Genomic DNA, 24178 nt, shown 5'->3' on the forward strand with positions numbered 1-24178 from the left:
TGAAGACGGCTACTTGCAGAATCAAAGACTCACCTGGAAACAGTTGTGGTCAGAGGTCATGGGGAAGGAAAGCAGTGCAAGACCCTGTGAAGTGTCTTACATCTTTACCTGTAGGCAGAGGCAAGGAAACACCTGGGAGATCGGTATAGTCATATTCTCTGGTCCAGTCTAAAACGAAAGAAAGGGAAATACAGAGAGTAAGAATAGGTAGGGAAAAAAGGTCTACTAACAGAATTGGGTTGGATGTGACTGCATATACCCCCTTTTAGATTTGAGGAAGCCAAGCCCAGGAGGAGACTGCCAGAAGGCATTGTGCAGCAATTCCACATTTAGTTCCTTTCCTGCAATTTTCAGGAATAAGTAAAAAGAATGTCGGAAAACATGGAAGAATTATGTTCGAAGGCCATCATTTTCTGCAATCTGGGTAAAATGAAGTAGAATGATGGTGCCATAAGTTCCTCTTCTGGAAGCTTCCTAGTTTTTGCTTTTTAAGGCACATTTTAGTCATGTCTAGATGGGAACAGTCAGAAGTTCCAGCATGCCCCAGCCCTTCATGCTGGCTAGGGCAGGTTCAGAGTTGTATGGCCTTCTTTTTATCTAAAAATGCATAGGATTCTGTTCTTAAATGACTCATTTTTAAAGACATCTTGCTACCTCTCTCCTTCAGTAAACAATCAGCACATGTATTTATGCATTATGATAAATGATGGTGCATTTGATTTCTAGTTCCTAGTTCTTTACTTGCGTGCAAATAAGAAATGCAGCTAGAAGAGAAAACCAAGTCACCTCGGGATGAGCACGATTTGATGGGTGTTGTGCAAAAACAGCAGCTTTGATTGTAGAGAATTACTGTGTATCTGAAAGAGGACAGCTATCACCACCCCATAAGAATAAAAGATGAGCCACGCTGGATCAAGCAAAGCTCTGTCTAGTGCAACATCGTGTTTACACAGTGGCCAAGCATCTGCTTGCAGTAAACCCACAAGCAGGACATAAGGGCAGCAGCACCCTTCCACCCATGTTACTCCATGTCCTGGGTGGATTGAGAAGAGATCCTGGCCTTTCACTTGTGACAGCCTGTAAGGACCTGAAGAGTGCTATCATAGCTCCATGAGAGCTCCTTGAGAACGGAACCTCCATGTTCTGTTCTCAAGGCTAAACGTGCCTCGTTATTTCAATCTCTCCTCTCAGAGCTTTGTTTCCAGCTCCCAGATCATCCTTCTTGCCGTCCTCTGAACCCTTTCCAGCTTGTCTGCATCTGTCTTCAGCTGTGGTGCCTAGAACTGGACCTAAGATGAGGCCCAACCAGTGCTGAGTAAAGGGGAACTAGTTCTTCCAGGGATTTGGAAATGATACTTCCAAATAAAATAAATTTGAACCCTAAATAAAACCTTTTTATTTAATCATTATTTTAAAAATTAGCATTTTTAGTGGTTCACAGTTGCTTTTGATTTGATTTATCTGTATTGGTTTATAGTAATTTTATTGTACTGTTTTATTGATTGTTTTTATGTCTATTGGTTTTAATCTTGCAAGCCGTCCTGAGACGCGATAGTGAAGGATGGCATATAAATGTTTTAAATAAATAAAATAATGCAGTCTAAAATGGCATTTCCCCTTTTTGTCGCCACATCGCATTGTTTACTCATATTCAGCTTATGATCTACAATAATTCCAAAGTCCTCATTTGCAGCATGGTTGAGCCAAGTATTCCCCACCTTGTAACGATACATTTGGTTTCTTTTTCCTAGGTGCAGAACTTGGCGTTTGTTCCAACTAAATTTCATTCTGTTGTTTTCAGCTCAGCCCAGATTGTTAATGAGTAAAGCAGAAAAATGTCAAGGAGGGTTCTTTACTCACCAGTAACTTGAGGTTGTCCTTGCCCAACCCTTCAAATCTGCCTGTCCGGTTCAGATACAACCAGAGGTTGAAATGCTGTCCTTCAGGGACATCCCGCACATGCAGCACAGCCTTCTCCAAATCCACAGAGACCTCCAGATTGGGCACTGCAGCAAAAAGATTATTGCTGATGTTCCACACGCATTCACAGCTGCACAAGTCTTCCAGCACAAGCATGACTCCGTTTGATTGGAACGTGGCCATTGCCAGCCAACTGAACAACCAGGGAAATGGCAGCTGTGCAAGGAACTATTGGCGAGCACCGTGTATCATAAACACAACTTTCACCCCACCTTATCCTCTGAGCGGTGCTAGGGGTGTTTTTAAGTATTTGCTTCTTCATTTGTTTTAAGAATCCACAGAATTAAGGATGGAAGTATGAATGGGGAAGGGTTATAGCACAGCGGTGGACTGCATGTTTCACCTGTACAAGGATCCAGGTCCGATCCCTGGTATGCTCAGGTAGGGAGGGCTGGGAAAGACCCCTTTCTGAAACCTTGGAGATCCATCAGCAATCAGTGTGCGAAGCATAGAACGTAAGAAGAACCATGCTGGATGAGACCAAAGGTGAGTGTTCTGTCCAGACAGCGGCCACAGGGTCCTGCAAGCTGTTTGCAAGTGCAATGACACTCTCCTGCCCACATTCCCAAGCAATTAGCGCACAATTAACAATTAGCCCCTGCTTCTGGAGCTAGATGGATAAATGCTATGAGATGGTATAAAGCTGTCTCCTGCACTGCTTTCCCGGATCACATAACAGGCAAAAAATAGATATGATCGCTCTTAAAATATCATATCCCCCATGACTTGGGACCACAATACCTGATGGAATGTCTCTTCCAACCAGAATGCAGCTCAACACTGTGCTCAGCATCCGAGACCTTATTCCAAATGCCACCTGCAAGGGAGGTTCAGCTGCTGGCAACAAGGAAAAGGGCCTTTTCTGTGCTGGTCCCCAAATTATGGAACCATCTCCCCATGAGATCTGCTTGACACCAACTGTATTATCTTCTTGGCAACAGATTAAGACCTTCCTCTTTGCTGCGGAATTTACCAACTCTAAATAGTGCTTTGCAGTGGTGGGGGAGAAGGTATTGCCAGCCATTTTTCTGCAGGCCTAGCAGTATAGTCTGGTTTAGCTGCTTAGCTGAAAAAATGTGGGTTTCAATATGGCTTTAATTTTAATGCAATTAAAGCAATAAATCTATATTGCATGTTATGTTGTTCACCACTCAGAGATCTTGGCTATTGGGCAGTACAGAAGCAAACTAACTGACTTAGACAAATCCATCTGGTGACATTTTTCCTGTAGCCTCTTTATTACACGTCTTCTGTGCCCAGGCACCTCCGCCATAGTTCACAGAATTCATTCTTACTCTATATGATAACGAGAACTATTTATGCTCTGCAGCCAAGGACTCCCAAATCACACTAATAAAATACATTATACAGATTAGGGCCTCTGCAAAACTTCACTTAATTTCTGAGAGTTCATGAGACTCAGACACCATTACACACTTCCAATGTCTGCATACAAGAATGGGGCACTTGTTGCTTAAGAATGAAAGCTGGGATTCACACAATGCCAAATTCTGCAACAGATCCCACACCTGCACCTGCAGGGTTAGTAATCCTAACCCTGATTAATAACAACTGAACAATGAGGTGATAATAAGGGTTAATATAGCAGAGTACAAGTGCTTGCACTCAAAGCACAGGAAGACAGAAAGCTTGACAAGAGAAACCTTGAGGCTCTCCCAGTCCCGTGTTTGATCCCACAATTTGGACTCACCACGAAATGAGTGAACATCTCCAGCTCATGCAGCTCAACAGCTCCCATGAGGCTCCTCCTGCCCATGGACATTTTTCCTGATTTAAGATTCCAGTTTAATAGGAAAGCAACAAGCTGGAGGTCGCAGGTGGATCTTACAGTAAAAAAGACCCACATAAATCTCCAGTTTAGTCACTCCCACTGGTAGAAGAAGCCCAGTGATCAAGCAGCGCATACAGTAAGCCAAAATTCTCCGCACTGATAATATGAAAAGGAGCCAGTGTTTCTCCCATCAAGCCCTGTTTCTGAACCACCTGGGGGCATCTGGCTGGCCTAGGTGGGACTCTGAGTTGTTATAACAAAGCATTGATTCATGGGAATGTCCTGAAACTAAAGATATTGATTGCATGGGCTGCTGCAGAGTTTGCACAGCCCCTGTTCATGCTCATGTCAAGGAAGCAGCATATTAACAAGAAAACCAGTGCCATTGCAACATACCTTGGCAAAGGCGAACTGCATTTTTAGCTTTGTGCCAGGTACAGTCTGTGAGAAGAAAGCACAGGTAAGCAGCGAACAGGAAAGGAATGATCACACAACAGCAAAGAATTCGATTCACTTGGCTTCTCATCTCTGTAAGCCTAAGTGGAGCTCACCTGGCCCGTGGTGTGTGAAACGGATCACATCTGCAGAGGTGTAGCGGGGCAAGGTGAAGGCAGCGAAATGCAGCTCCCCACCAATAGCAACCGGGAAGCAGTCGAAGTGGAGGGAGCCCTGCGAGGGAGGGAGGGAGGGAGGGAGGGAAGGAGACAGGACTGTCAAAGGTCTGTGGGACTCTCTCTCGTTCCCCCGCCTGGCACTTGCAGGTGTGTGGGACTACGACCGCCATCCTTGCCAGCCAGCATGGCTATCACATCTGGAGGATGACAGGTTAGGGTAGGCTGGTTTAAGTAAGAGCCACAGCGACTTTTAACCCACAGTGTGGCTCCAGCTATGCAGTTTGTCTCCAAACAGAGGAGGTGGCCTTCTACTGAGTCATACATGGGTGTATCCAGTCCAGTACTATCAACACCAACGGGCAGCAGCTCTGTAAGGTTTTTAGGAAGGCTTCTTTCCTAGCCCTGCCTGATTATGCACAGGACTGAACCGGGGGCATTCTGCATGCGCAGGATGGGCTCCGCCGCTTGAGCCACAGCTCCTTTTTCTGGCACAGATGCACAACAGCGAACGAAGTGTCTGCTCTTGCCCTTTCCCTCATGCTTTGCCTTCAAGCAGGCTGCCTGTCTTTGGTTTCCTTTCTTAAAGAACCTAAGTCCTTCTGCCTATTCTTCACCTTAAGGAAGCAAAAAACCAAAAACCAGAAACATTTTAAAAACAGTAGTGAAATGGCTCCAGAGAATCACAGTGTGAGTCAATAAAAGGGTGGATATTCCAGGGGAATGTGCTAGTATAAAAGGAAGCCGTAAATAATTGCCTAGTGTGGAATGCAAGTCTAATAAATAAATAAATAGCATGTGTCATTATTATGACATTGCGTTTATATCCTGCTTTTCTTCCTCTTGCAAGGAAGGCAAGGCAGCTTTCAAGCTCCATTTTATCCTCATAACAACAACCCTGTGACGTAGGTTAGGTTGTGAGTCAGTGAGTGGCCCAAAGTCACCCAGTGAGCTCCATGGCTGAGCAGGGACTAGAACCTGGACCTCCCAAGTCCCAGTCCAACACTTTTAACCCAACACCACACACTGACTCTCAGTGCCAGTAGAACTGGCAGGGCTCTAGGCTCTCTCCACATCTGATTTTTGTGCTAAGGAAATTAACTTCTGTGCATATGTATAAAAAAGGATTGCAGTTCTCATCGACTAACTTGTTCTTCCTGTGGTATTTTGGTTTTCTCAGAATGTTTGCTACTAATGAGGATGATGATCAAGTGTTTGGTGGCCATCAAGTCAACCTCCTCAGCACTGTCATGGCTGCCAATTCACTTCCCTTCCTCCTTTAGGCTCCGGGCTGGTGTCAAGGGTAGGCATCACTGGGCACTTGCCAAGGACCCACATCCCAGCAAGAGCCTGCTGACCACAATCTTCCGGAGTTCTTCCCTCTCCTCCCCATTTCAACCTGCTTCTTCACCTGCCTTTTACCCTGGCCCAGGCAATGATGGTGGTGAGCAGGAGTGGCAGGAGATGGGCTTGCCTGCTTGCTCACTGCTCCCAGCCAGTCCAGCAAGCAAGGGATGGCAGTGAGAAGACCAACAAGGCTCAACAGGAGCTGGTGACAGTGGCTGTGAGAAAGTCACCTCACTGAAGGAGGGGAGCCCATGGAGGTGGCCTTGCCTTTGAGGGCCCTCCAAAAGCTAGAGCGGAGCTGGCATTGACTAGGCCCAGCGGCTGTGACCACCTAGAAAAGCAGCCAAAGGAGCAAAGACTGTTCTTCCTCTTTCTAGCACTGGTCGCTGCTCGTACTGCCAGAGGACGGGTGAATAGAGACAACAGTTGCAAAGAGCCGGGCGAAGGAGAACTGGAAGCTGTCTGTGGGCTGCCTGCTGGGGTGTGGCCTCCGTGCAACCTGGCGTAAGAGGTCACACCCAGAGGGTGGCCAAGAAAAGCCGGCAAATGGCAAGAGATGGATGGCCAGGGGAAATGGTGAAGAGGGGGTACCACCACTTCTTCGCATCCGCCCAGGGCAGCTGTTATTTTCTTACCTGGCGTTCGTCTACCACTGCAGGCAACTTACCAGGTTTCTAGTTTGCCAGTCATGACGATGGGGGAGCCAAATTTCCACTGCTAAACAGTTGGAGGAATGGTGGGTCTGGACTGAGAGAAATACATGCATTTGCAGGAGTTCTGAGGATAGAAAGAGTGAGGGATAGCAGTGTCAGGAGGGAGATTTTTGACTGGTAGGCAGGGGCTTCTGGAGACAATTCTCTTCCAGCTCACCTTCAGTGTCACCATGCAGTTCTTGGCTTGTACCCAGAGCGGGTGGCCCTACAAGAAAACAAAAGGCGATGATGAAGCATTATTTAAGCAGATTAATTTCACCATATGGAAGAAGAGGCATTACAGGCAGGGTTTGAATCCAGATCAAGGACTGCATAGGCTGCGGGTTCTTCACATGTGCCCTAGACTGAAAAACCAGACCTAAAGTGACACAGAGACATGCTGAAGTCAGGGGCCAAACTCAGATGGGAAGAGTGGTGGCATGGCAAGCCCAGCCTTCAAGCAGCGACTCCTGCACCGTCTTTCTCACCCGTGAGGCCAAGCTGCAGCATCACGTGCACACAGGGGGTACAGTCTTGATGCTGCCGGCATCGGAGTTTGTTCCTGGTTTTCTGGGTCAGCACCAGGACTGGATATAGCTTTGGATCTGGTGACGCTTCCCCAGGGGTGCACAGTACATCCCGTCCTGGGAGGAAAGAGGGAGAATACACAATTACCATTCAGAAAGCAAGAATTCACACGTGATTCTCTCAGCTGGTTAAGAAAGTCTTGTGCTTATTGAAGGATGCTGGGGCTCATATCGATTTTTTGTTGTTGTTCAGTCACAAAGTCGTGCCTGACCCATCATGACCCCATGGACAACATTCCTCCATTCCTCAATATAGACAGCAAGAACAAAAAATAAACAGGTTCGTAGGGAAGGTTGGATTTTCTGGAGCCTCCGGAATTTATTAATAGAACGGCCGGGACCCCTGAGTTGCTTACGGCAGCATGCTGCCTGGTCGCGCTCTCCAGGGCAACGGCAAGCTTTTAGAACCTGTCTGACAGAACCTGAGCCAGGTGGGCCCAGCAGCTGGGCAGCTGATGACAAAGTAAGGTGAACACATTCGGAAGAAGGTGAAACGTCTGCAAAGGGGGCTCAGTACAATGGCATTTGATTGCAGGAGATTAACATAAGGATCACTGAGGCACAGGGATTATTTTGGGCCTTGGCATGCAAATGAGGGTGACTACAATGCTGTTCATCTGGCAGATGTATCAGTTCTTTAAACAAGGTAAAGGTTTCCCCATGACATTCAAGTCTGACTCCAGGGGGTGGTGCTCATCTCTGTTTCCCAGCCGAGGGAGCCAGCGCTTGTCCGCAGACAATCTCCGTGGTCACGTGGCCGGCATGACGAAACACCGAAGTGCACGGAACGCTGTTACCTGCCCACTGAAGTGGCACCTTTTCATCTACTTGCATGTGCATGCTTCCGAACTGGAAGGTTGGTAGGGGCTGGGATGGAGCAACGGGGACTCACCCCATTGTGCAGATTCGAACCGGCGACCTTCCGATCAACCAGCCCAGCAGCACAGCAGTTTAGCCCACTTACTGATCAAAAGAATAGACCTGACAGCTTCTTGGGGAAGCCATCAAGTCCCACTTCTCAAAGTTACAGCAAATGCTAAACAGTAACTTGGCTTGGAATTGGGGTGCTTTCTGCGAAAGCAGTGCAGGTTTGATTTTATAACACAAAGGCACATATAAGCAACGTTTTTCTATCAGGATTTATCTGAATTTTCCCAACAAGGAACATCCTGGTATTAGGTATAAAGGTATAAAGGAGGTATAAAGTATAAAGGAGGCAAACCTCAGAATTATGCACCCTTCACATCTGTACATTGGCACTTCATGATGTATAGTTCATGCCTGAGGACTGGTACTACAGTATGACATTTAGGGTTTTGCAAATGAGGAGGTTTTGCATCAGACCACAAGAATTTAGAGGTAGCCCAAAGATAGCTTTTTAATACTAATCTCCATCCAATTACTCTCCTCTTTCCCAGAAAAAGGAATACTGCTGTAGAGACCTTTAACACCTTAGGAATGATGTCACTGAACCAGTCTATCGATGATTTGCCTATGTACTAGGTATTGATGGCATGCATTAAAAACAAAGCAACCTAGCAACAATCAAACAGTTCACACAGCAAAATAACCCCGCCTGATTTGTTTTAAGACAAGCCTGTTAGACTGCAGTCTTCATGCTGGGCTGGGCTATTACCATAATCTAATAAAGCCTATTGAACAGGACTATGTGGCTGGAACACAAGCAAAGCAGAGCTAACACTTACCCAAGAATCGGCAGCCTAGTCCCTGTGGAAGGACAGAGAAGGGACAGATTTAGAAATTAGAAAGGGGATAGTCAGGAAAAAGCCCCTTCCCTTCACCCCCACTGAGCACCCAGCTACACTGAGATTGAATAAAATTCCTTCTCAGGGTCTGTGCCAGAATTTTGTGTGTACCAAATTGGTACCTAAAACAGAAGACATCCTGTATTGGGTGTTGAAGTGGAGTCAGGGCTCCCAGGGTCAAAGCACTCTGAATTTTCTGTGAAGAAATCATCTGTCACCTGCTCAGACTTTCCTTGTCCTTCTGAATGGAGTTACAAGCCCTGCAGTAGCTAGGAGTGCAGAATGGATTTTCTGAGCCACAAACAATATATTGCCATGAGACACCTTTGTTGTAATGCAGTCTTATTTTCAGTTGGCCTGGCCTTGAATGGACAATTAATACCCACTAGCTCTACAAAAGACTTGTTCTTTGTAAATATTAACAGTGGAAGAACTGGTTTATTGACTCTGAAGTAACATAGTTCTCGTTGCTGGGAAAATAATCTGCTAGAACACCTTGAGCTGGTGATCATCTGCTTTTTGAGGATGCTTTGACTGGGTTCTCATAGAAACATAGAAAACAGAAGCGGCCTCCCAGGCCATCTAGTCTGACCTTCGGCACCAGCCGGCTCCGCTCACAACATGCCCACCATGTGGACGTCCAGCCTATCCTTGAACACCCGCACCGATGGGGCCTCAACGACCTCCCGTGGAAGCCCATTCCACACCCTCGAGGTCCTGACTGTCAGGAAGTGCTTCCTGGCATCCAAATGGAACCTGGGTTCCCTGAGCTTTGCTCTGTTGGAGCGCATCCTGCCTTCCTCTGCAGGGGAGAACAGGTCTCTACCCATCTCCATGTGACATCCCCTCACATACCTGTATGTCGCCAACAGATCCCCTCTGAGTCTCCTCTTCTCCAGGCTGAAGAGACCCAGTTCCCTCAGTCTCGCCTCATACGGCATCCCCTGCAAACCGGCCACCAACCTTGTGGCCCTATGCTGCACTGGCTCCAACCTGGCTATATCCTTTCTGTAATGAGGGGCCCAAAACTGAACACAATACTCGGACGCACCAGAGTCGTGTAGAGTGGTAGTAATACCTCCCTTGGTCTAGAAGCCACACTTCTGGCTATGCAACCAAGGGTGGCGTTCGCCCTCTTGACCACCGCATCACACTGCTGACTCATGTTTGGCCTGCAGTCAACCAGCACCCCGAGGTCCCTTTCACTAGTGCTGCTCTCCAGCCACTTGTCACCTAACCTGTACTTATGGCACCTATTCCTATGCCCCAAGTGCAAGACCTTGCACTTATCCACATTGAACTCCATCCTGTTGTCTCCTGCCCACTTCCATAGTCTGTCCAGATCCTTTTGGATCTGGAGTACCTGCTCCTCAGTTGTGGCCACTGCTCCAGTTTTAGTGTTGTCTGCGAATTTGATCAGCAGACTGTTCACCCCTTCTTCCATGTCATTAATGAAAAGATTAAACAGGATCGGTCCCAGGACAGAGCCCTGGGGGACCCCGCTTGTCACTGGCCGCCATCCCGATGATTCCCCGCTAATGGCTACCTTCTGCTTTCGGTCAGTCAACCATGCCCTAATCCACCGGACAGTGCTTTGGTGTATCTCAAAACTCCTCAGTTTCTCCACCAGGATATCATGGGGCACTTTGTCAAAGGCCTTGCTGAAATCCAGGTATACCACATCCACTGCATCCCCTCCATCTAGCCATCTCGAAACCTTGTCATAGAATTCTACAAGGTTTGTCTGGCAGGACCTGTTTTTGCGGAAGCCATGTTGTGTGGCTGTCAGCCTCCCTTCCCTATCTAGCATCACTAGATCTCTCTCTATTATGAGCCTTTCCATTAAGGCTAACTGGTCTATAATTCCCCATGTCCTTTCTACTACCCTTTTTGAAAATTGGAACCACTGATGCCACCCTCCAGTCCTCTGGAACTTCACCCGTTCTCCACAAGGTCTCAAAAATGGAGGCCAGCGGGCGTGAGAGAACCCCTGCCAACTCTCTAAGTACTCTCGGGCGTAACCCGTCAGGGCCTGGCGCCTTTGTAATGTCCAATGCCCTGAGGAGCCCCTCGACTTCAAGGGGAGTGACTAATCTGTGCCCCTAAGTCCCCAGCCTCATCTAATCCCCTATGCGGATATCCCCCGTCCTGCTTTGGGGAGAACACAGAGGCACAATAGTCATTTAGCATCTGTGCCTGTTCCCTCGTATCAGTCACTGTTCCTGATCATATCAGTTCTCAAGACACAACAGCCCATTGTGGGCTCCTTCTGATGGCAGGGCATCATGCTGTGCACACCTAAACTGGCTCCCAGAGGGGGCTTTTTTGAGTAGGGGTTGTTGTGCCCATGATGGGCAATCATGTTGGCTGAACCCAAGAGACCAGGCCAGCTGTGGGTGTTGGAAACCGGGTACCAAACTTATTTGGCAGGAATGGCAAAACTCCTAGCCACTCTTAAGTGGCTCCTGAGCAGCGACTGCCAACTATCTGAAAAGCGCCCAAACTTAAAAAAAAAAAGTTTAGTAACTTCCAAAGGGCTGCTGGTGAACTCGAAAGAGACTTCCCATAGCTGCTCAAATGAGGATCACAAAATCTGTCTTCACAGCAGTCTCTTGTGACCTCAAGAAAAGAAATGCTTGAAGTTAAAATTAAAAAGCCAGGGAGCCCAAAACAGCTCATGCTTGCAGCAGGGTGGACGATACAAGTTGTTCTGCTGCCTTGTCTCCTGGGACACTTGTGGGAGGGCCAAGGGGGCCAACGACACATGGTAAGATCAATAATCTGTCACCAACAACCAACCTGTCTCCCACCCACACATAAGCACACAAAAAGTTCAACAGGAGAAGGAACTGCAGCAAGGAGAGGGGAGCCTTGGTGCTCTCACGGTGCCGCATGCAACAGCCACAGGAGGACTGAAGTGGGGCAGCGTCTCCTAATGTGCTTGATCATCAGCTGCAGACTCGGTTAATGCATTGCCAGAGTCTGCCCCCCTCCTCCAGGTGTGTCCTTTTTGTCATGGAGTGTGAATACAACAGCTTCTCTGGGTTTCCGTGTGTTTCTGGTGTTTGGGTCTGTCTGCTGTTCAGAAGGAATCAGTAAAGTTGGTTTGTGCTGAGTTCACTGAGAATTGTGATCTATATTATGTATTTATTCATGTAAGGCCCTGGCAAGAGCCTTTTCTGGGTTTACTGTGTAAAATAATAAAGTGTCTAGTTTTACTCTCATGCCAAGGTAAGCACCTTGTGGCCTTCCGGATGTTTTGGCCTACAGCTCCTATGATCCCTCACCACAGACTATGTTGTCTAGGTCCTTTGGGAGTTGCAGGCCAAAACATCTAGATGACCACATGTTGCCCACCTTGACATTGACATTACGTTGGAAAGCAAAAGAAATCTGAAAAACTATACTACACTGTGCAAATTCACTCTCACCGGCACCGTAGCTGGCAGCCTGTGCTCTACCCAGCGTCCCTGTTCCTCCCCATATGTCCTTCCTTTCACCCCCTGAGTACAGAGTGGAATATCTGCATGTGGGCTGCAAGCCCACACTTTGTTGCCATAACAACCTGGTGACTGGCTAGGTTCAGACAGTGACTGGCCCAGGGTCACCTTCTCAGCTGAATGGGGGGTCAGGGATGTGCACCCAGGTCTCCCCAGCCAAAGCCCCAAATGCTAACTAGCCCAGTCTCCACTGGCACCTCTCACTGTTATGCGACGGTCAGCTGATCCTAACGAATTTGGTGCTGTAATGTCTACTGCTGCTTGTGTGTACGTGTTATGCATGTGTGTATCTACACAACTGTCTGGATTTTTGGTCTGTCCTGGAGCTGTTGGTATGGAGATGCAACGTTATTGATAAATATGCCCTCCACCTCCCTGTTCCCCGCACACGCAGAGCTTCCAATCTGAACTTTGACACAGGGAAAGACAAGAGAGGGAGGAAGAGGAGTTCCAAGTGAAGGAGGGCAATCTTTAAATACTTCTGCATCAAGAAAGATAGGGGGTGTAGGAGTAATACTCATGGTGGTGGTGGTGGTGGTGGTAGTAGTTTCTCAGTGGTGGAGAGTATCTCACCTCCCCCAGCATCCAAGCAAGGAATTGGTCCTTGGCCTGGTACTTAGGGTTGCTACCTTCTTTTCTGGCCCTGCTCCCATGCCTTTATCAGCAATCTGGCACATCAGCAGCCAAAGCTTTTCTTGCATAAGGATAAGAGGTAGGTATCAGGCAGGATGTTATAAAAGGCACATGAACAGGGGTGGGAAGGCAGCCACATTATAAACAGAACCAAACTAGCCCCTTCTAGGATACTGTGTGACCTTGTATTCCTGTGCCTGCACTATCTATTTGGACACAAGCTCCAAAACACCTCGGTGTTGCCAGGGCAAAGGGCTGTGGCCGTCACTAAACAAACTAGAGCCTAAGAGGCCCTCCCAATACCATGCAGAACTGGCAGTCCTTTTGCTTCCCTTCTTGGAAACCAGAGCACCCTTTCGTTTCCACAGCAGCCTTCAGATTAGGCACAGATTTCAGTGAGCAAAGTGAGCAAGGAAAGAAAACACAAGCAATACAAGGGCCCCAGTTTAAACAGTACAATGGCTAACTGGCATCTCAGGTGGATACATGCCCAACATCCTATTTACCCGAGTTTCCAGAAACCTACAAAACAATGGATTGTAGGGTTTTGTTTAGGGGGTAACAGCTAAGTGAGCTACTGAGAGCCTTGGCTATTGGGTGGTATAAAAATGAAAATACATACATACATACATAGTGTGTATGTGTCGGGCAAAGGGGAAGGGCAGTGTAGGCCATCTGTGTATGAAGTCTTCCATGAGGCCTTTTCTTCTAAGAGGTCTAGGCACACACACCTTCACTGAATCTATGACCTACATGCCACATGCATAAACAAAACATGCATAAACCCACACTTGAGCAACATGTGAACTAATTGAGAGGAAATGAGATCTGCCACAAAATGTTGCAGTGCAAGTGCTCCTCTTCAGTATTCCAGCTAACCAGCCATGACCTTTTTTGGGACACGCCATTCCATTTCCCCGCTAATCACCTTCTCTTAGAACACTCAGCCAGCATTCTGTGCCTACTGGACTGCTATTGGAAGGTTTTCCTCACCTATACCTAAAGTTTGTTTTTTCCCCCTTAAAACATAACAAAATAAGAACACAAGAAAAGCCATGCTGAATGAGACCAGTGGCCCATCTGGTTCAGCATTCCATTCACACTGGTGGCAGACCAGCTGCCCACAGTATCCCACAGCTGCCTCCTGCCCCAGGCTCCCAGCAACTGGTGCACCTGGGCATCCTGCCTCTGATACTGGTCTCCTCCAAGAATTTGTCCAAATGGGTGGCTGTCACTACGTCTTGCGGAAGTGAATCCCTTGGGTGAAGAAGTCCCTCCTTTTATCTGTCCAGACTGTTCCACCATTCAGCTTCATGGGATGACCCCATGTTCTAGTATTAGGAGAGCAGGAGAGAAATAGCTCACTCTCCATTTTTCCACACCGCATATAAATCTGTTCACCTTCTACCGTATCTATCCTTATCAGCCTTTTTATAAGCTAAACAATCCCAGCTATTCTAAACTGTTCTTCACAGAGGAATTGCTCCAACCCCATGATCATTTTCTTTGCCCTTTTCTGCACTTTTTCTAGCTCAATAATGTCCTTTCTCAGGTGAGGCAAGCAGAACTGCACATAATACAGTACAGTATTAAATGTAGTCACACCATAGATTTGTGTGAGACCTGTGATATTGGCAGTTTTCAGTTCCATTCCTAATTTTGCTTAAAATGGAGCTTGCCTTGTTCACAGCAGTTGTGCATTGGATTGACATTTCATCGAGCTGTCCACCGCAATCCAAAGTTCCCTTTCTTGATCCATCACTGCGAGCTCCAATTTTATCAGCCTGTACTTGAAGTTGCAATTCCCCTGCCCTTGTGGATACTAATGTGTCCATGTTTGGTGCCATTTTGGCTATATGACTCCGACTTGGAGAACTGTGTTTGCTAGTGCTAAGGATAACACACTCCCTCTCTCCTCCTCGCACACATCTCTTCTACAGTCATTATTAGAAATGCTAAGTAGAATTAACTTCACATTTTAAAAATAGATTAAACTAATGGGGCAGATTTCCCCCTATAATTTATTATTAGGGTGACCAGAATAAAGTAGGACAGGATTCCTGCATACCTAAATATAAATATAAATGTGTGTGTGTGTGTGTGTGTGTGTGTGTGTGTGTGTGTGTGTGTAAAAGGGAATTTTCATAGGGTAAGTTTGTAATCCATGACTGTATCCACTCAGATTTCCTTCACTCCTTAATTTGGCCACCCTCTTTCTGAAGCACCTTCACAAGGAGTATGACAGAAAATATTCAGGGCAGTGGGGGGAAATTGTGACTCCCAATTTCCCTCACCCTACAATTCTTCCTATCGGCTGCTGACTAGGAATGAGAGTAGAACTCCAAAATGTCTGAAGGGCCACAAGTCACAGACTCCAGGTAGCTAACTCTCATTTAATTAAATACAGTCCCACTGAGGTTTTACTACAATGACATGTTGTCCTGGCCAAGTCAGGTATTAGTACTCCCTTCAGATCAAGAAAAATCCCTTTTCAGAGTTGCTTTGGCTTGGCTTTACACTTGTGACAGATATGTGATGCTTGTTAGGCAAAATGGATTTTGCTCTCTTAAATCCCTCATCGGGATACCAAGATTTGTATACTGATAAGTCCAAGTTGCTGACATTCTGTGTCATTCTTATTATACCTGATAAGGTTTCTAAGAAATGAGCAATAAGAATAGAATTAGAATGATAATTCAATCAATTAATTTTAATTGATTTCTTTGTACGTCTTGTGGAACAACATGATGAGGCACAGATAGACAACAGAGAAGGACAGAGAAAAAAGGAAATTTATCTGAACGAAGGGTACTTGATTAGTGTAATAGACTGTCTCTAACCATCCTGACCAATGCTTGTACCTACCTGTGAGCAGTTGACAGAGTCCGGAAAAGTCGCTGGCTGAAAGCAGGCAGAAGGTAGGTACACTAGAACCAGTGCCAGTGTCAATATGTACATCTCTGGGGTCTTCAGAGAGCCAGGTAAAGGCTCTGTTCCTTAAGTCATCACTGGAATGGTGGATGTTGTCTCTTTCATCTCAGAACCTGCACTTCCACAAAACAAATGGGTCCTGCCTCAATAGCACAGCTGTCAAATAGCTGGTACATTTCCCGAAATTTCTCCTCCAGGGACTTGGTTCCTTTCCAGCATTTCCATGAAGTTACTGCAGAAACTAGCAGGAGGTCTGCATGCCAGGGCTAAAGATCCAAGCTGACTGAGAGCAAAGGCAGAAGCAAGAAGACGTAAGAACCTGAGCATCAAAGAGGATGAGAGAACTTCCATACAACTTGTTTGCCAGGGCATTGCTTAGTCAATATCCCTCCCTGTTGTGCCATTACAAGAAAAATTACGTCAAAGTGGAGGAAAGGTGGAGAGGGCGTAGCAGGAAGTCAGTGTGGAGTCCGGACAGGCAGAACAGCCTGCGCACAATACCAGGAAGGCTGCTTAAGGGGAGACTCCAAAGGCTAAGAGAATGACAGGAAACAAATGTTCACAGCCAAGTTCAGATCTGACAGATTTCTTAAAAAGCAAATCTGGCATCGTTATAGAATTTGAGAATCCTACATTCAAAGATGACAAAGGTGTTCACTGCACCTTGTCTTTATCAGTATCTTGCTCTATTAAAAAAACCAGTAGCTTTTAATCAGAGACCTAAGTTTAATCTCAACCTAGAACTCATGGGGCCGACCTTTAGTAGGGTAGAAAAGGATAAAGGCAATACCTAGTGGGCAACTCACTGCCACAAACAGCCAATATGTGTATCAGGCAGAGATGGTCTACCTATGTCAGAAGACACATGTTGTCAATCTGGCCAGTTGCACATGTAGCCATTATACTGGAACTGAAGACAGCTGTTGTGAATTCACGATTCAATCAATATTTCAGTCCCCGAGTAGGGATAAAAAATTAACTTCAGTGAAAAAACTGATATTGCATGAACCAAAGAAATTAAGGACCAAGGCCTAGGTAAGTTTAGGAAGGACACAAAGTCCTATAGTTCCCATGCTGGCAGGGAAAGGCTGGGAGCTGCTTGTTTGTCCGAACATTCATGGGGCAGCAGCCTAACGGTAGCGCTGGGAGCCACAGCCTTAGTGGCTTGAAAGACAGGTGCAATTATTTTATAGTTGAATTCACAACTAGAAGAAACCCAAAATATTTGTACAGTTGTGACATCAGTTCCACAGATGACACACAGAGGGGAAAAAAGCAATTTAAAGAGTAAGATGTTTGCCCTTAAACAAATGTTATAATGAAGCCAAGCCAATAGCAAAATGCACGACCTACAACTCAAAATGGATATACAAAATGTCTTGAAGGAGATTTCTAGTTAATTAAACAAAGTATACCTGCTTGAAATGCACAAATACTCAAAGCATTAATTCAACACCGACTGGTTGCTCATTAATTCTAGGAATTCTGGAGGGCTTAATTTGGTTTACATTTTCATATGAACTGACCATATATCATTAAAATCATTCTTCTTTATCACTCCTTTTTCACCCTAATCCTGCACGCCAATTTATCATTAACAGCTATATTCCAAACTTCTTCATGCCATTCAAATAACCGGAATGTCACAACAGCTGCACACTGCATTGACATCTCTATCAAGCTTCCCACCACAAATCAAGAGCTCTTTCTTGTTCAACCACTGCCAGGTCAGAGCTCATCAGTCTATATGAGAAAATGAGCTTTCTGAGGCAATGTGCAACACTTTCCATGTGCTTGAATTCAGCCACGTTTGCCCTTTTGAGGTCCATTTTTTCAGTTTGGGAAGATGCTTTTAGAGCTCTTGCTCTTTTGTTTTAGCCATCCTAATTAATTTGGTATCATCAACTAATCTGGCCACATCGCTGCTCATCATTCCAGATCATGTATGCAAAACATTGAAAAGGATCTGGTCTCAACACAGATCTTGTGGGGCTCCAGTGTTCCTATCCCCCAATCCTCAGAGTCATGACAGGTCTGAAATGAAATTATTTGCTCCTTCCTGAGGAGCACCTGCTTTCTGACTGTGGCGCAGTGGAAACTGAACTGATGACTGAATGCATGAAGACTGATAGGGAACAGATATAGAGTGATCTCTAGCTATTGCACAAGGAATGATCATGCCAGTTTCCTTTACATTCAACCTTGTTGAAGAACAAGAAAGTAGAGACTGTGATATGTGTAGGTGTGTATACCTTTAAGAAGGTTTCGGCAGTTCCTTTCTCTTTCTGTGCAGAGCCAGAAAGTCTGGTGTGTGGCTCCCTTGTGATAAGGCTACTGATAAAAGGAGGGTTTTGTGGAAGCTCTGGAGTCAGAAGTGTGAGGCCAGGGGTGGACTTTCCTGTGTCAGCTGCACAGGAAAGCTGCCAAGGGCTATTGCCTGGTGCCAGAAGTGGGCCGCTCTCCTCACAAAGCCACCTGGTTTCCCAGTGTGTGCCTTAAAATAAAAAAGCATTTTAAATCTCCTTCTGAGAACCTTGAAAGAAAATGAGAGCAGACAGCTTTTCTAGACAGGGTATTTATTTTGTACCCGTAATCCTTCACTCAGGGAGGTTTGGGGGTCCTTTACACAATGCAGTGGTACCCCTGCTCATGAACTTAATCTGTTCCACACCTCTGGCAGAGACCCAAATTGGTCGCCAGCCAAGTCAAATTTCCCCATAAGGTTCAGTGTGAATAGGTTAATCCGTTCTGTAAATATTTTTTTTAATCACAAAAATTTGAAACGAAGTAACAAAGATCAACAAAGTAATAAAGTACAGTACAGTAGAGAACACTAACCTAGGTGGGGGGAGGTTATTGTTTGAAGGGAGGGTCCCCCTCCATAAGGACATTGGGGAGATCTCTTTCAGGAGTTGCCTCTCTTCTTTGTCTCTTAGCTGCAGGGTCAATTTTGGCGAAAAACCTGCACATTCTTGTCACCTTCATTACCGCTCTGCACGTTCTTTTTACCACCATGCTTACTCTGCACTTTCTTTGGAGCCATTATTCAGTAAGTGTCACAGCAAGTGACCACAGGTGACCATGAGCAGGGAAGATGGCTGCGATTGCGATCTTGTTTGTGTGGGAACATGGCCACGATCATGGTCGTCATTCGATGTGGAGTTCATGACCTAAGGCAAAAATTTCCCGAAATTTCTGTTGGCGACCAGACTTGGTCATGAACTGAGGCGTTCGTGAACCAAGGTACCACTGTACTGCCATCCTCCCAGAGGCTCCCCTGTGTTTTTCAGCCATTTTTGTGGAAGCAGGCAGATTGTTTTGTCACAGAACTTAGAGAAAAATCTCAGCCCTGTGAATATTGGGCCCTCTGCAGATGCTCAACAAAAAAATTGTCATCAGCGTTTCAGACAGCAAACTCTAAGAGAAATTATTGGAAAACTCTAATTTGATGCTAAAGCAAGCATTTGCCACATGCAGAGCTAAAGCTCACTAGAGTCCAGCTGCAGAAACCAGAATCTTTGACATGCAGCACAAAAGGGAAAGCCTCAACAAGAGTGGATATCACCCTATTACAAGTGCAGAATCACAATGTCTGGATCCAATACACCTAGATCCAACATCTGGATCCATGAACAAGCAAGGGCTTTTTCATGACTGACTCACTCTTAAGGAAGACCACAAGTCAAATTTGGCTCAGGAAAAGCTAGTCTGCTCTGGAATCTGCATGTCAGATTCTCAGAAATTCATACTCACTGGAGTTTGCTGTGAATTTCTTCGACAGAGGCAAAAATTTAGCCTTGTTAAATTTATCAAAATGTACACTTGTTCACCCAGACTTCCCCTGGTTTATATAAATTAACCATGCCATCCTATTTTACTGCTCCTGTACTGCTTGGTATTCTGTACCATTACTGTTAATTGCATTGTTTTTAAACTTGCATTTTTAATATGATTTTGGTGTGATGCGGAAACTGCTTAGGGATGTTTCTTAATATTTAGTGGCATAAAAACAGTATAAAGACATTTGAAAAATTTACCACTTGGCATGCTGGTGATCATCTGAGTATTTTGTCCTTCTGCTCGCTTGGATTTTTCATTGAGTTCTGATGTATGTTTTGAAAGTTCACCACATGCTAGGCTACTGAAGACGAGTAGTTTATCAATGGTTTCATGCAGACAAACGATGGTAAGGGGAAATGTAATACTGTCCTAGTGGGTTTCTTTTAGGAACAAAAAAGTTCAGACTGTGATTCTGAGCAGCCGACAAGCAGGAGGAGGTGAAGATGCTTAACTGTTTTTCTGCTGACCACGTTTCCATTTAAAACAGTCAAGGTGTTACCCTGATGGGGTTTCAAATTTGTGTTTGCAAGGGTAAACAAGTGGGAGAGGGAACTGATGAGATCTGGTTTGCACCATTTTTAGGACTGTAACGTAACCTAGGACTGTACACCTTTGGAGCAAGCAGACCGCCATCCTGTGTTCTAACCTGCCATATGCTTGACAAGCTCCACTGTGGTTGCAGGCAAAGTCAAGCAGCAAGATGACGTGTTTTATTAATCCCCCCACATGTACACCTGGAGCCTTCCCCAATCTGAAGCCATCCCAGATATTGTAAACTTCAACTCCCATCAGTCCTAGCCAGCACTGCTAGTGGTCAGGCATGCTAGGAGTTCCAAAATGTGAAGGGCACCATGTTGGGGAAGGCTACCTACAGTGCTGTCTTAAGGACATTTGCATGGAAGTAAGGCATGTTGAAATAAATGGTAGGTACTGGTGGGTAAATATTCTTAGAGGCAGGGTGCAGCTCATGGAAAGGACACTGATGTGTTGCTCCAGTTTAAAATTGTACCATGGAAAGGACTTTTAAGAAAATGAGATGCACCAGGCCACATCTGGTATCCCTGAGGTCAAGGCCAACCTCAGAAAAGAACTCATTTCTTCTCATAGCATTATTGCTACTGCTATAAAATGGTTAGAGGCCCTGAGGCATAATAGCATCTTAGAGGGAAAGGAGCTGGCCAGAGAAAATTCCCCAAGCCATTAGGGAATGATTGGGGTCCCCTTTACACTACTGATGCACAAATCAGTAGGTAGGTATAATCAGGCAATCACTGACACATTACCAGGTCAAAGAAAAACTCTCTTTTCTCGAAATTAGCATGTGTGCATCCTTGAAAGGTAGCTGACACTGACCAGGCACCATTCCAGAAAAAGCTACTCGGCACTTGACAGCTAACAGCAGCTCAAACAAGAGGCAATCCATACCAGCCCACCCCATTCTCTATGCAATAGCACCCCATCCTCCCCCTCCTTTGAAGCATCTTCTTTGGTATGCAGGTGAAAAAGAACACGCCATTGTATTTTATTTTTTTACTTCTGTAACCTATTGGAAAGTGTTAACTGTGTTACATGTAGCCCTTTAATGATCAATGTATAAATGGGCCACCTGAGGACTGTTCTGGTGTGCCATCTGGAACAATTCATTGGTAGGTGGTTATTCTTGAGAATAAATCTTTTGAAAGAAAACTTTCCCTTGTTGTGTATGTTGGGCATATGCACACCAGAACGCAGACTATTTAGTCAACACTATAGTCCTTTTTTTTTTTCAAATATCTTCAAGTTTTCACATTTATCTTCAAAGCCATAATCCATAAATGTGTAAGTCTTTACAAGTTCTGTAACAGATAACCCAGCACTGCACATGCACTGCAAAAGACATTAGAACAGCAATGTATATACACTAAGTGTGCTTTCAGCCTTTGTACCAAATGTTATTTTAACGAGTCACTTTTAGTATTCCAGACTGAACTGAAAAGGACCTGTATAAGAATCCCCTGCAGCTTACTCAATATACACAGCAAAATAAGCCTATGCTGTGTATGTAGGGACATGTCAGCTTTGATCCTGTTTGGACAGGAGAGGTCATGGTGAGGCATGTTGATAGCCAGAACGTAAGTGCAAATAGCCTAATCACATTTACAGCCATTTCATTTTATTACCGTTTAGTGTACAACTGGGTTGAATGTTGCTCGTACTCTTCACCTTCTATCTCTGCCAGTAAAAGGGCCAGAGAGCCACTTGTCCAAATGAAAGCTGAAAATCTGGACAGGGCCCAGAACAATCCTCTGGGGACCAGCCTCATCCTCACAGAGCATCCTGCAGCTACAGCCCTGAAGTGATGGCTTGCCTGACCTCCACTAATGCAAGTATTATCCAATTAGGTGGTGAGACCTTTCCCTGGTGCCTGAACTGCATTAGTGCCCCAGAAAGCAGCTCTCCAGGTGACGGCACTGCTAGGGAGTGTTGCACGAACCACTCGTGACAGGTATAGTATTAATATTGCACAGCTTTCTTTCAGCATCGAGGTCAACCTTCCTGTTACTCTTGCTTGTTTCTAGCATTAATACACTGTAGTTATCGCCGTGGCAACAGTTGCCACAGCCACCATGGGAGGACGGGCCTAGCTGGGAACGAAGCAGCCTCTGTCTTTGCCTGAAGACACTTGGCTGAGTTTGGCCTTTCCTATTTGTGGCACTGGACTCAGAGACCCAGCATGGTCGCAAATGCCTGGGTTTCTAGGCTCCATAATGAAGCAGGCATTTCTGAGGCCTCCTTCCTCCCTATCAACTGCCCTGGTTGCAAGCAACTTGTGAGGCAGCTCCATTTCATAACGCAAACTTGTTCCACGGGGGTGGACTTGTCTTAGCGGTCACTCAGGTGCAGCTTGGCCTGCACAATTTGGGATGAGTGAGTGGGGCAAGGGAACCAGCAAGTTTCTCTGTGGTTGTCCTCCAAGGCTGGTACAGCCGGCTCCGCGGGCCCTTCTTCTTCTCAGCCTTGAGCAGGTGGCACACCATGGCCTTGGCGCTTGCATGGAGCCAGCTGGGTGTGCTGCTGGAAGGGCCCTGCAGGACCCTGACCAGGCCTGGCAGTTCTTGAGGAAGGCGATAGCGGGGAAGAAAGCGCAGGGCATGGGGAATGTCCCTCCGGCCACACAGTTTACTAAAGTAGGCGATCACCCAGTCACTCTGTTGCACAGTCCCGGATGCACACTGCAGTTCGCCTTGCAAGCAGGCCATTGCTGCCCCAAACAAGTCATGGGACTCTGGGGCCTTCCCGCCATCTCTGCTTGCCTTCCCTTGCCATAGTCCATAGGCATGAGCACTGCCTGCACTCCAGAGCAGCAGCACTTGGCCATGCTCCCGGCCCACATGTTCCCTCTGGGCATACATCCAGGGCAAAATGCCAAGTCTCCCCACATGGCCCAGCTCCCAGAGGTCCAAAAGCACAGGGCAGCCCAGTGCTGAGTGCAGCAAAGCAGCGAAGGCACAGACCAACTGCTTGTGTTCCTCTGAATCAGGAGAATAGATCAGTAGGATGGGACGGGAACAGCGCTTTCTGGGTATATCTGGGAAGAGAAGAAAGAAAGAGACTTCAGCCAGGGTATTAGGGGTTGCTTCATTCCACCAAATTCCTTCCATCTCCATTATTATGGCAGCTATGTTTTTACTGGAAAAGGCAAATTGCGAGGAGAACCATCTTTTTTTGTGAAGACCTGATTTATCTCCTTACTCCTTGTTGCCAACTGAGTACATAGAACAGAGTTTGCTCACATCCATTCCTGTTCCCCTTCTCTCTCTTTTCTGTTGACTTCTCCACTGTCAAAACTCAGGCTGTGGGCACCTGTAGCCAGGCTGAGAGACTTGCTTTGTTTATGTTGTGTTATTAAGTTGAGAATGGGGGATTAGATTCAAATTTAAGCTGAATCAATTGCACTGGTGAAAATAGTCTTCCCCATCCCATCTGTCCCACAGCAGTCCCTTCCCCCATGCTAAAAAGACTAAAGGACCCTGATGAAAATTATGAAAGGGACTTTCCACAAGTGGAGCCCTTCTTCTTGCATTACAGGTACCAATAGGCTGCATGCACAAAACACAACACACAACCCTGTGTAGTTACCAGGGTTCACAGTTTCTTACCATAATCTACCTCACTGACAATCATGGTTTCTTTCCACTTTATCATAGTTTCTATCCCCATACTCATTTCTCCCTCAGTTGGCATGTATCCCATCAGTAACTGAACTTGAAATTAAATCCCAAGGTGCATCACTCCCTGCCTATGTCACCTGCCTTTTCCTCACTGATATACACATAAAGGCTGGATGTCTGCAGCAGCTCCAGCAGTTGCCACTCTGTGACAGCTGAATATCAGGACCACAGAAACCATGATCCTGAACTGATGAAAACACAAGTCATGGTGGTACCGAGAAACCCTAGAACAAACCATTGTTTCTTATCATGGTTTCTGAAGACCAAATTTATGAAATACCATGTCTA

At 46.0% G+C, this 24178-nt stretch overlaps 2 protein-coding genes across 2 annotated transcripts in view; both read right to left on the bottom strand.

Moving 5' to 3' along the window:
* Positions 1-16215, bottom strand: part of IL17RC (interleukin 17 receptor C) — a 28562-nt gene extending 12347 nt beyond the window's left edge. Inside the window, exons 1-10 of the mRNA XM_044451868.1 lie at positions 15774-16215; positions 8716-8737; positions 6911-7066; positions 6601-6648; positions 6398-6507; positions 4324-4441; positions 4169-4213; positions 2722-2814; positions 1861-2006; positions 109-168 (exon numbers count right to left, since the gene is read on the bottom strand). Of these exons, the coding sequence (XP_044307803.1) occupies positions 109-168; positions 1861-2006; positions 2722-2814; positions 4169-4213; positions 4324-4441; positions 6398-6507; positions 6601-6648; positions 6911-7066; positions 8716-8737; positions 15774-15866 (891 nt within the window). The 5' untranslated portion in view covers positions 15867-16215. The remainder of the gene's footprint in view (positions 1-108; positions 169-1860; positions 2007-2721; positions 2815-4168; positions 4214-4323; positions 4442-6397; positions 6508-6600; positions 6649-6910; positions 7067-8715; positions 8738-15773) is intronic.
* Positions 16216-21319: 5104 nt separating this feature from the next.
* The window catches only part of IL17RE (interleukin 17 receptor E), a 31821-nt gene continuing 28962 nt past the window's right edge, over positions 21320-24178 (bottom strand). The window contains exon 16 of the mRNA XM_044451908.1: positions 21320-23247. Within this exon, the coding sequence (XP_044307843.1) occupies positions 22553-23247 (695 nt within the window). The 3' untranslated portion in view covers positions 21320-22552. The remainder of the gene's footprint in view (positions 23248-24178) is intronic.

Source organism: Varanus komodoensis, unplaced genomic scaffold (assembly GCF_004798865.1).
Source record: "Varanus komodoensis strain SLA01 unplaced genomic scaffold, ASM479886v1 scaffold6_4, whole genome shotgun sequence".
NCBI classification, from domain to species: domain Eukaryota; kingdom Metazoa; phylum Chordata; class Lepidosauria; order Squamata; family Varanidae; genus Varanus; species Varanus komodoensis.